The sequence below is a fragment of the Rattus rattus genome, chromosome 16 (assembly GCF_011064425.1).
Source record: "Rattus rattus isolate New Zealand chromosome 16, Rrattus_CSIRO_v1, whole genome shotgun sequence".
NCBI classification, from domain to species: Eukaryota; Metazoa; Chordata; class Mammalia; order Rodentia; family Muridae; genus Rattus; species Rattus rattus.
Genome location: NC_046169.1, coordinates 29260615 through 29273120, shown reverse-complemented (window position 1 = coordinate 29273120; position 12506 = coordinate 29260615). Strand labels below are relative to the sequence as shown.

Genomic DNA, 12506 nt, shown 5'->3' with positions numbered 1-12506 from the left:
CCCTCTTCCTCCTCTTCCCCTGCCTCCTCTTCCTCTTCCTCCTCCTCTTCTTCTCCTTCCTTCTCCTTCTCCTTCTTGTTCTTCTTTTCTTTTTTTAGTTTTTCATGATAGGGCTTCTCTGTGTAGCCCTGGCTGTCCTGGAACTCACTCCGTAGGCCAGGCTAGTCTTGAACTCACAGAGATCTGCCTGCCTCTGCCTCCCAAATGCTGGAAATAGAGGTGCGCCCCACCATGCCCAGCTGGCCTCTGGCTCCTATGTGCCGTGTAGAGTCTGCGAGGGGCTCTCTCAGTGGCTGCTTTGGCTCTCGCCCTTCAAGGTAACGCTCCTGACTCTGCGGTCCAGGACGGCAAGGTGTAAAGTGTATATGTGGGACCTTGTATCAAAGCCACCAGCAAAAATCGAGCAGAAAACACCTGACTTCCGCACACATGTATACACACACATAAGCACAAAGTGTAATTCAGCCTTTTCTGTAAATGTCAAAAACGTGTTCATGCCTTTGGGAATTGTTTTGTTGCTGAACTCGCCATATGTATGTACTTTTCAGAGAACATGACTGTCATTCCTAACCAAGTCTATCAGCCCCTGGGTCCCTGCCCGTGTGACTTGACAGCCAAGGCCTGTGACATTCGCTGCTGCTGTGACCAAGTAAGGGTTTTTTTCTGTTTACCAAGCTATCTGAACATATGGGAAACTCCAGCAGTCTTCCCAGCAGCTTTTGGATAGGGGACAACGGAGATTAGATTTCATTTTGCCGATCATGTTTGTTTGAGATAGTGTTTCATGTAGCCTAGCTGGCCTGGAGCACTCTGTGGTGTGTGTGGCCTGGAGCACTCCGTGTGGTAGAGAGTGGCCTTGAACTCTTGGTCCTCCTGTTTCTATCCCTGAGCTGCAAATTGTGTTTAAATTGTCTCTTTTGGTATTGTCTGTATAGTTTGTGGAGGAAAGAGAAAAGTGTGTCTTTGGAGCTGTAGGGCGAGGATGAGCATGGTCTTATTTTAAAATTTTAACTGCATTTATTTATTGTGTGTGTGTATGTGTGGTATGTGTGTGTGTGTGTGTGTGTGTGTATGTATGGTATGGGAATGCGGTGTGTGTGTGTGTGTGTATGTATGGTATGAAACCTCTGTGTGTGTGTGTGTGTGTGTGTGTGTGTGTGTGTGAGTATGTGTGTGTATATGTATATGTGTGTATGTGTGTATATGTGTATATGTGTATGTATGTGTATGTATATGTGTGTATGTATATGTGTATGTGTATATGTGTGTGTATGTGTATGTATATGTGTATGTATATGTGTATATGCATGTGTGTGTGTGTGTGTGTGTGTGTGTGTGTGTGTGTGTGTGTGTGAATGATATGGTTATACTACTGAACACATGTAGAAATCAGAGGCCAACTTGTGGGAGGTTCTAGGAATAAAACTCAAGTCGTCAGGCTTGGCAGCAGACACCTTCCCACTCTGAGCCATGTTGCCAGCCCGTTGTTTGTTTATTTAGTCTCACTGTGTAGTCTAGGCTAACCTCAAAGTTAAGGTAGTCCTCCTGCCTCAGCTTTCCTGAGTGCCAGGATTGTAGGCACAAACCACCACACCTGGTTTATAGTACATACTTTAAAATCTTAAATTTTAGACAAACCGGAGAGGCATGTTCGCCAGTCCCCAGGGTGGCCCACTTTTGCAGGAGTATGGTCATATGTGGTCGAGATTTTTTGCTTCTCCCATGGGGAAAGTGCAATGTTTTATTGTTGCTTTTGTTTGTGTATTTGTTGCCTTTCCCCTTAGGTTCTCAGAATGGAACTTAGTCCTCACTTCTTACTTTTTTTTACTGACTGAGCCATCTCCACAGCCCCAAGGAGCTCTCCTTGCACCGCAGAGCACTTTGGGAGGAGACCGAGATGCACTGTTTTCTCCTGGACTGGGTTGCGGCCTCAGAGCCCAGCATCACAGTGGGAGCTTGTGTGCCCTGGTTACCCTTTCACCTGTTTTCCAGGACTGTCAGCCGGAGCTAAGAGAGCTGTTCGAACGGTTCTGCTTCTCCGGCGTGTTTGGCGGGCACGTCAGCCCTCCGTCCGACCATCGCTGTACAGCCCACACTACTCACCAAACTCCTGACTGGTTTCCCTTCCTGTGTGTGCAGTCACCACCCTCCACCTCTCCGTTCCTCGGTCACTTCTACCACGGCGCCATGTGAGGACCTGGGGCCGCCTGGGAGCGGCCTGCTCCCCGGGGTCACCAAGTTTCCTTTCACTGGGTCCTCGACTTGGCTCACGATTTTTTCCCACGCTAGGTTGTGGTTAGGGAGGCCACGTCTGACATTTCTCTGCAAGTGACAGAAAGAACTGAGAAAAAGAGGCCAGCAGACCCAGCCAGCACTTAGCAATGACTTTCCAGCACGGAGGGAGGAGCTAAGAGCCCCAGGGACTGGAACTTACTGTGTCTTATAGTCCTGTATCATTGAAAACGTTGTAACTGTTATGTTGTAAATAAAAAAAACAAGACAGGAAGAGCTAGGGTTATCCCTGCAACCCCTGCAGTCAGCAGACAGAGACAGGATTAGGAGTTCAGGGTCAGCCTGGGCTACATGAGACCCTAACTCAAAGCAAAACCGGCTGAAGTGTTACTGGTCTTTTTTTTTTTTTTTTTTTTTTTTATTGTTCTGGGGTGGGTCTTGGGCCTGTCCTCAGGTTAAGCAGAGCCCCCTGAGGGCCCACTGATTATGTCTTGTGGTCTCGAAGTTCCCCCAGACATTCCCCCGGCTTTGAAACCCATTCGCACTTGGACCTAAGAGACTTCTTCGCTGACGCCAGTTACAAACAAGGGGATCCCATTATGACCACGAATGGGTATTTTACCATCCCTCAGGTAACCGCTTCCATTTCAACACTCGGATTTAGCCAGCACCGCCTCTAAGAATCTCCCCCAAGCAGCATACTTTCCTCTTGTGCATTAACTTGTAATGACCTCTAGACTGAAAAGACTCATTCTTACCCCTGTCTCTGCTAAGTCGAAGCGGGAACGTTTGTGCTAAAGTGGGAGAATCCCTGTGTGGACTCCAGAGGTGATGGTCAGTCTCCGGTTCATTCCCTGCCGGTGTTTTATGCTTTTGTTGTGCCGGGGCTGGTACAGAGAACAGTGTGTATGCCGATCAAGAGCTCTCCAGCTGAGCTACGTCCCCAGCCCCCAGCACTCTCTAAGAAGCTCTAAATCTGTGGGTGAGAATAACAGTCAGGATGTTGAAATGTCTTTTGAGGTTAGAAGGTTTTAAGTCAGGCAGCGGTGACGCACGCCTTTAATCCAGCACTCAGAGGCAGGGGCAGTAAGGATCTCTGTGAGTTCGAAGCCAGCCTCGTCCACAGAGTAATCTCCAGGCCAGCCAAGGCTACACAGAGAAACCCTGTCTAAACAAACAAACAAAAGAAACAAAAGGTTAGAAAGTCCGAGAAGCGTTTGCCTTTTGAGCTCATCATTAGGAAACCATGCCTTTGGGAGGCGAGCATGGCATAGCTGACAGTTTGTCTGTTATTCCAGGGAACTACTTTTGGTTTGTTTTTCTTGGTCTTTCAAGACAGGGTTTCTCTGTGTAGCCCTGGCCATCTTCGACTCACTTTGTAGACCATGCTGGCCTTGAACTCACAGGGATCTCCCTGCCTCTGCCTCCCGAGTGCTGGGATTAAAGACGTGAGCCCGGATGCCTAGACCTGGGAACGAATCTGTCCAGCGACAGGAGGTGGTGCTTAGCAGCCAGGGCTAAGGTTTTCTCCACGTGGGGCCCTGGCTTTTCCACCTCCCTTCAAAACCAGGTTGTGTTTAGGCTACGCACCGAGGTTGAATATACGACACGCCTTGTTAGTGAACAAGGCCAGGCTCTGTCCCAGATGCATTAGAGAACACTTAACTGTTAGCAGTGGCTTCAGATCTTGGCTCCCTAAAGTCGGTCACCGAGGGCAGCACTTACTATAGACATTGCCCAGCAGTAGGACCAAACAGAAGGGAGGAACTTGGAGTACCTCAAGGTAGGGTCTCACCCTGTAACCATTACTGAGTTTAGAGCACTCTTGCCAGAACCTTCCATTGCACGGATTGCAGGCTGGATCCCCAAGCTGGGCAGAAAGAATGTTTCTAAAACGGGAAGAAGAAGAAGAAGAAAAAAAGCAATGTCCTATAGTTGTTCTTTGTCCCCAGGCGTCTCTAGCTGGGCAGTGCCTACAGGATGCCCCTGTGGCTTTCCTGAGGAATTTTCACAGTGTATGTACCACGGACCTGGAAGTGCACCAAGAACGAGATCGGCTTATCCCTGAAGACATGAGGATCCGCACGACAGGAGGTAGGCTGCCCTTATGGTTAGAGTGGTGTAGTTAATAGAGAAGCCCTCCTTCTCCTGTGTGTGAGCTTAGCATCCTGGCTTAGCATCTGGTAGTGGTTCGTCTGCTGGTTGAGGATGGTGTTTTCATGGGAAAAGTTCGGTCTGATTGAGCGGCAGCACCCGGCACGTGTGGTTGGGGTTTCCCCCTCTGCACTGGGTATGGAACCCCATGTTACTGAGTAACACCTCCACGCTAGGGCTCTATCGTCAGTTAAGTCAGATCTCCACGATGTCGCGTGAGGCGAGAGCCGCTCTCTTTACAATACCGTATACCCCACGCTTCTGAGTAGCCCCAGACCATTCCCTTTCGGCACCTGCAAGGGGAGCTGGCATCTTTTCGGCCACCAAGCCTGTCTCTGCATTTCATCTCCATGGAAACATTCCTTTGCTGGTGCAACCCAAGAGCCTTGGGTCCCGGAACCCTGGCTAGGGGCAGGGAAGGACTGAAGAAAGGAAACACAGTGGGAAACTGGAATAGGTCCGGTAGGGTTCGCTGACTGCTACTGTGATAACCGGGAACCCCAGCGTGTGCACTAGGTACAGTGGAGGGGAGGTTAGCTGCTCTCTGGAGGAGGTCGCTGTAGGCGTCCGTCTCAGGCTGTAAACGCCCAGGAGGAAGCTGCACTTGCTGGTCTGCACATGCCGGTGAATAGCTCATGAACACTCACACTGGGACTCCCGAAGAAAGCTGTACTGTGTTTTCCGGCCCATATGGGCAATGGCTTGCCAGTTGACCATGGGCCAGTGGGTCTCAGAGTCCATGTTTATGTCAAAATACACATTGAGGGGCTGGAGAGATGGCTCAGCGGTTAAGAGCACTGTCTGCTCTTCCAGAGGTCCTGAGTTCAAATCCCAGCCACATGGTGGCTCGCAACCATCTGTAATGAGATCCGATGCCTGCCCTCTTCTGGTGTGCAGGAAGAGAGCAACATACATAAAATAAATGAATAAATGAATGAATAAATCTTAAAAAAAAATATACACTGACTCAGAACCTCAGCCACCCCAGATGTCGTCCTCTCCTCACACTTTTTTTTTTTTTCAAAACGGTATCTCTGTGTAGCCTTGGCTGTCCTCAAACTCACTCTGTAGACCAGGCTGGCCTCAAACTCAGAGATCCACCTGCCTCTGCCTTCCGATTGCTAAGATCAAAAGCGTGCACCACCACTGCCTGGCGTTAGCGTCATCTTTTGAAAACACAGATCTGTGCAGCTTTTCTATCGAGTGGCTCAGCTCTATTTCTTTGTCCATTTGTGGGCATCGCCACTTCCTGGTTTTGTGACCAGTGCTGGAGTGAGCACCTGGGGACACAGTTTTGTGGGATAGAATTTCCTTTTCCTTGGGCACGGTCCTATGAATGGGATTACGTGCCATGCGGTTTACTTGGTGAGGTCAGGACATAACACTCTTCCAAAGCGGCCGCTCCGTGGATAGTCTACCCCACAGCTCTTCTTGCAGAGCAACAGCGCAGGGTACCGGCTCTTGCCATCCTCCTGTGTAGCTGTAGTGAGGGGCCGGGAGCAGAGGGATCCCAGCCTCTGACGGTTAGGAGTGAGGAGGTGGGTGGGAAGCAACTCACCTCAGGCATGGATGCACTATGGCCCTTCCTCTTCCCCTCCTCCTTTTCCTCCTTCTCTTCCTCTCCTTCCTCTTTTTTCTCTTTTCCTCTTCCTCCTCTTCTTCCTCCTCCTCTTCTTTCCCTTATTCTTCCTCCTCTTTTTCCTCCCCCTTCTTCCTCTTCCTCCTCTTCGTCTTCCTCCTCTTCCTCCTTCTCTTCTTCCTCTCTTTCTTTCTTTCTTTCTTTCTTTCTTCCTTTCTTTCTTTCTTTCTTTCTTTCTTTCTTTCTTTCTTCCTTCCTTCCTTCCTTCCTTTCTTTCTTTCTTTCTTCAGCTCTCTTCTTTGTCCTTTCTTTATTGAGGAAGTATTACCTAGGGTAGCCTTGAACTCCTGTTCCTTCTCTCTGCTGAATGCTGTAATTGTAAGGCTGGCTCCTTATATGGCTCCTGTGTGGGAATTAATTCTGTGTCTTTTTAGGCCTGGTCACACCAACCGTAACCTATGAGGAAGCCACGGACCTGGACAAGCTCGTCACTAGTCCAGGTACATAAGTGTTCAAGCATGTCTACAAAGCATACCTGCTCTTTCTCTTCTTTTTTTTTTTTTTAAAGATTTATTTATTTATTGTATATGAGTACACTGCAGCTGTCTTCAGACACACCAGAAGAGGGCATCAGATCCCATCACAGATGGTTGTGAGCCACCATGTGGTTGCTGGGATTTGAACTCAGGACCTCTGGAAGAGCAGTCGGTGCTCTTAACCACTGAGCCATCTCTCCAGCCCTCTCTTCTGTCTTATTTTGGTCTTGAGACAGGGTTTCACTCTGTGACCCTGGAACTGTCTATGTAGACAAGGCTGGCCTCTAACTCACAGAGATGCTTTTGCCTCTGCCTCCCCAGCGCTGGGATTAAAGGCATAAGCCACTACATCCGTGTCATTTGTTTTATATTTGTTTTCGTTTGGTTTTTAAGATTTATTTATTTATATTATGTATATGAGTACACTGTATCTGTCTTCAGACACACCAGAAGAGGGCACCATGTGGTTGCTGGGAATTGAACTCAGGACCTCTGGAAGAATAGTCAGTGTTCTTAACCACTGAGCCATCTCTCCAGCCCTGGTTTTGGGTTTTTCAAAACAGAGTTTCTCTGTGTATCCTTGGCTGCCCTGGAACTCATTCTGTAGACCAGGCTGGCCTTGAACTCACAGAGATCTGCCTACCTTTGCCTCCTGAGTGCTGGGATTTAAAGGCATGTACCACCAAATCCGGCTCATATCTGTTTTTTTAAGATTTATTTTATTATTGTTTTAAAAAAAATTTTAAGATTTGTCTCTGTCTCTGTCTCTGTGTGTGTGTGTGTGTGTGTGTGTGTATGATGTATACATATGTGTGTATATGATGTGTGTGTATGTGTGTATATGATGTATGTGCATGATGCGTGTCTGTATAATGTATGTGAATGTGTGTAGTGTGTATGATGTGTGTGTATGTGTGTATGTATGATGTGTGTGTGTGCATGTGTGCCTGTGTGCGTGTGTGCCTGTGTGCGTGTGTGTGTGTGTGTGTGTGTGTGTGTGTGTGTGTGTGTGTGTGTATGTGCCTGTGCGCGCACATATTTGTTTATGAGTGGAGGCATATGCATGGTAATCAGAGGACAACCTTGGCCCTGGGTCTTTCGCCTCTCACCTTGTTTGAAACTGAGTGTCTTAATCTCTGCCAGGCTAAGCACGAGAATTGAGGATAGGCCCTCTCCACTGGCCTTCTGTGGGGATCTGAGCTCTCTTATCTCCCCAGCGAGTAAAGGTTGTGCTTTGCCGCTGTAACGCTGCCTAGCAGCTGGTGTGAGTGGGGCTGCTGTTAGCTGCCCTTTGTTTTGAATGAAGGTGTGGTTTGTGTTCCTTTCCGGTGTCTAAGACCTTGTTCCTGGCTATGTGTTTAGAAGCCTCTGCTTCCAGAGTGTGAGTGTCACCAAGTGCACTTGAGTGACAAGCACTGGGGAGACAGGAATCAGAGGAAAGGGACAGAGTTATTCAGGGAGCCTCTGAGGTGGAATAGAGGATGTGGCCAACCCTGACATGAGACCACAGGAAGCTCCATGGAGGAAGAGGTGGCCAGACTTCCTTAGGGAGCTGGAGAGATGGGCTGGTGGGAGCCCACCGAGGCAGAGAGAACCCCAGTAACAGATTGCAACTCAGATGGAGTTTTCATTCATGCACACATTCTTGTCTTTCAGACACAATTTTAAGTGCCGGATCGGCTCCCAGAAACGTGACTGTGGAAGAACATTATGTTTTCAGATGGCAAAATAATTCCATCAGCGGCCTAGACATCACAATCATCAGGGCAGAAATCAGCGCCCACCAGAGAGGTAACGTTGATAAGGGGTCCAGAATGCTTTCGGTGTCTCCTTTCCCAGTGGTTTTCCGATCGATAACCCCTCGAATGAGGTCAGAACTTGTTCATCCTGTGCGCTTTTCACTGAGTCAAGGAGTCAGGACTCTTTTGTACATCAGATGTAATTTCATGCCAGGCATGGTGCTCACACCTGTAATCCCGGCACTCCCGAGGCTGAGGCAGGAGGATTGGTAGTGAGCTCAGGGGCAGCCTGGGTATATACAGTGAAGCCCTGTCTCAAAAGAACAAGGAAAAAAAAAAAAACTTTTTTAAAAAATAGCAACTGGGCTGGAGAGATGGCTCAGCCGCTCTTCCAAAGACCCAGCATCCCTGTCCGGTGGCCCAGAGAGGTTGAGCATCTCCACAGACACCTGCACCGACATGCACGTTTGCACACACATATAAACAGGCCAGTAAAAATGAAAATAATAATGTAAACAGTACCGTTGGGCTGGCGAGATGGTTCTGCCCGTCACCGAAGGCCCCTGCTGCTCAAACCCGAGCTCGATCCGCAGAACCGACCAGGCTAAGTTGCCTTTGGTTCTCCGTGTATTTGCCTGTTCTCATGCACCCCACACATACATGCACACAAAGTAAATACAATGTAACTTTAGAAGAAGGAAGGAATAGGCTGGGCCTGCTAGTGCATGCCTTTGATCTCAGCACCAGAGGGATCAAAGAGGCAGTGGTAAGAGGATCTTTGAGTTGGAGGCCAGCCTGGTCACAAAGAAGGAGGACATCCGGGGCTGGGGATTTAGCTCAGTGGTAAAGCGCTTACCTAGGAAGCGCAAGGCCCTGGGTTCGGTCCCCAGCTCCGAAAAAAAAGAACAACAACAACAACAACAAAAAAAAAAAAAAAAAAAAAAAAGAAGGAGGACATCCAGGACTACATAGGGACCCTTTAGAGAAAAAAAAAATACCTTAAACTAGACGGCTTATTAAAAAACAAAAAATAATAATAAAGACGAGGTCTCACTACATAGCCCTCTGCTGGAATTTTCTGTGTAAACCAGGCTGGCTTCCAACTCACAACCTCTGGAGTGCTGGGATTAAATGTGTGCAACATTAAATGTGTGCCTTGTTCCTGTTTTCTTTTTTTTCTTTTTTCTTCAAGAAAGGGCCTTGATGTGTAGCCCTGGCCTCAGCCTCAAAGCAATCCTCCTGCCTCAGCCTTACAGCATGCATACATCATGTTCACAGGAGTTAATTTCTTTTCCCAACAAAATGGTGCATGGTCTATCTCTGGTTTCTTTTCTTTTCTAGGAACAATGACCCAGAGATTTACAGTGAAGTTTTTAAGCCCTAACAGTGGTGGTGAGAAGGAATTTTCTGGAAATCCAGGTAGGATGAATAACAGTGTTGCTCTTCTGCACGGATCCTAGGGGAGCACCCTGGGCTGCCCCATGGTCATGAGGAACTGTCTTGAGTTGAGTTTGTCTCCATGACAACCCGTGACAGTCCATTCTCTCTTCTGGCAAATGTATAGTTTAGTATACAGTGTCGCTCTGCATGCACATTTTATCCTCTTGGGCCTTTGGTCTCTATTCTTACATTTTGTGGGTTTGTTTCTTTTCGGTTTGTTTTTATATGGCTTTTCTATGTAGCTAGCCCTGGCTGTCCTGGAATTCTCTGTGGACTAGAGATCTGTTTGCCTGTCTCCCAGTACTGATTAAAGATTTGTGCCACCATTCCTGGCTGTTTTGTGGTGGTTTTGTTGTTGTTGTTTTAATTTTTTTGAGTGATTATTTTTATTTTATGTACCTTGGTGTTTTGCCTGCATGTGTGTCTGTTGGATCCCCTGGCACTGGAACTGTTCCTCATAACTAGAACAGCTGTAAGTGGCTTTGTGGGTATTGGGAATGGAACCCTGGTCCTCTGGAAGAGCAGCCTTTGCTCTTAACTGCTGAGGCTTCTCTCCAGACCCTTGCTTAAAATTATTTTTTATTTTTTAATTTATGTTTGTGAGCAGGCGCCCATGGAGATCAGAAGAGAGCGTGAGATCACTCAGATTTAGAGTCTCGAGCAGTTGTACCCAGCATGGGTACAGGGAACCAATCTTGGATCCTCTGGAAGAGCAACGAGTGCTCTTAACCATTGAGCCATCTCCCTGACCCCTGGGAGTTTTGTTTTGTTTTGTTTTTGAGAGGCGGGGTTTGTGTGCAGCCAGGGTTAGCCTCGAACTCCTGATAATATGCCTTCCCTCAACCTCAGAGTAGCTCAATTTAAAGGCACAGTACCACCACCGTGTGTTGCCATTGGCCTTTTAAAAAAGCTGATGTGTGGGCCACTGTCCTCTGAGTAGCCATTACTGCCTTAGTCAGAGCGGCTGTGACCGACTGTCTCTTCAAGTGACCCCTAAGAAGGTCAGGCCTGTTCCTCTACCTGTCCAACAGGAAGTCACTGCCCAACAGGAAGTCACTGCCCATGCTGGGTGGGATTCTCAGTGATGTAGCTGCCTTCAGTCATCTACTGTCCTGTGAGCTAGCCCACCAGTGTGGTGAGTTGTGTCTCCTGACCACGTGCTCATTCGTATCGCCTGAGGAAAGGCTAACACCAGCTTGCTGTTCATTTATCTGCTCATTTCTCCGTCTCTTGGCCTCTTGCTGCCCGTCACGTCCCTTGGGACTGCTCAGCACTTGAGATGTGGTAACATAGATGGTAATATTCCAGAATGTTCGATTAGCTTTGATAAATAAAATACATTCCGGAATGGTGGGAAGAAAGGCCTGATAGGGAAACGGTCCAGAGACCTTGTCTGGCTCCCGATTTGCGACACCGGCCCTAAATCACACTCAGGGATGGAGCGGTAGGTGGATGTGCAGTGAGGAGGCCATTGCTGTAAGGAGTTGTTTTTGGGCAAGCCAGTGCTGTTGCTACGTCGATGGCACAGCCTGCAGTGTAAGTGGTTTGTATCGTGAGTTTCTTCCTTCCACACATCACCAACTGTGGTTACACATGGGTTCTATCACGCCTGGCTAAGAATTTAGTAAGTCAAAAAAAAAAAAATCAAAATAGTAAATAGAAATCACCATCCTCTTGCCTCAGCCTCCCACGTGCTGCTGTGCTGGCTGCTGGGGTGGTGTGTACAAGGCTCCCCTAGGCTTCTGTCTTAGGGTCCCATTGTTGAGAAGACACCATGACCAAAGGACAATATTCAATCGGGGCAGGCTTACATTTTCAGAGGTTGCCTTGTTTTCTGTGTCTAGGTTACCAGCTTGGCAAGCCGGTCCGAGCTCTGCATACCGATGGCATGAATGTCACCACGTTGCACCTCTGGCAGCCAGGTAAGGTGGTTTGTGATTTGCTAAAGGTGATCTCACCCCCCCCCCCCCCCTGCATTCCCCCCCCCTCCTCCCCACCCCTAAAGCCTGGAGTTAGGAACATTTGCCATCCCTTGGGTTTATGGTATGTGGGGAGGGACTGCTTTTTTGTGTTCCCGGGACTTTTTTCTTCCCTATTCAAGGACGCCTTGCATGTTGTACCTGAGGTGCTGGGTATTAGGGAGTGTTTCAGGCAGGATTGTGCTGTCTGTCACTGTAGCCCATCATTCTGTTCCTTGGAGCCACAACAGCTCCCTCTGAACAGGGGGCACCCAGCATGGCAATGGCTCGCCCCTGCCAGAGGCCCGAGGTCTGGTTTACAGGAAGCCACCTCACCCGGTCCAGGAATTGTCACACAGGAAGGCGCCTTTGCTTGGCTTTGAAAGGATCAGAAAGATCAGAGCAGTGGTTCTCAACCTTCCTCACGCTGTTGACCCTGTTATATGGTTCCTCATGACGTGGTGATCCCCAGCCATAACATTATTACGTTGCTAACTGTAATTTTGCTACTGTTATGGACTGCAGTGTAAGTACCTGACATGCAGGATGTCTGGTATGTGGCTCCGAAAGGGGTCGCGACCCACAGCTTGGGGACCGCTGGCTCAGTAACACCCTAGTTTTCAGAAGCTGGAACTCTATTTTTACGTCTCATTGTTGGTTTTGTTTTTTAGCCAGGTGTGTTGGTGCATTCCTGTCGACCTAGGCCAGCCTGGGCTATGTGAGACCTCGTCTCACTTTTTGTTTGTTTGAAACAGGGTCTTCAGGTTGGCCTTAAACCATCATGCCCCTGCCTCAGCCTCATGAGTGCTGCTGAGAGAGTTTTCAGGAAGTCCTTGAAGTAAATCTTTACTTGTATTTAGCAGAACAG

General features: G+C 48.4%; 1 protein-coding gene across 1 annotated transcript in view; it reads left to right on the top strand.

Annotated features, from left to right (window-relative positions):
* Positions 1-8192: 8192 nt before the first annotated feature.
* Atp6v0a2 (ATPase H+ transporting V0 subunit a2) overlaps positions 8193-12506 on the top strand; it is a 44689-nt gene continuing 40375 nt past the window's right edge. The window contains 3 exon segments of the mRNA XM_032887262.1: positions 8193-8292; positions 9582-9659; positions 11525-11602. Coding sequence (XP_032743153.1) covers positions 9587-9659; positions 11525-11602 — 151 coding nt within the window. The 5' untranslated portion in view covers positions 8193-8292; positions 9582-9586.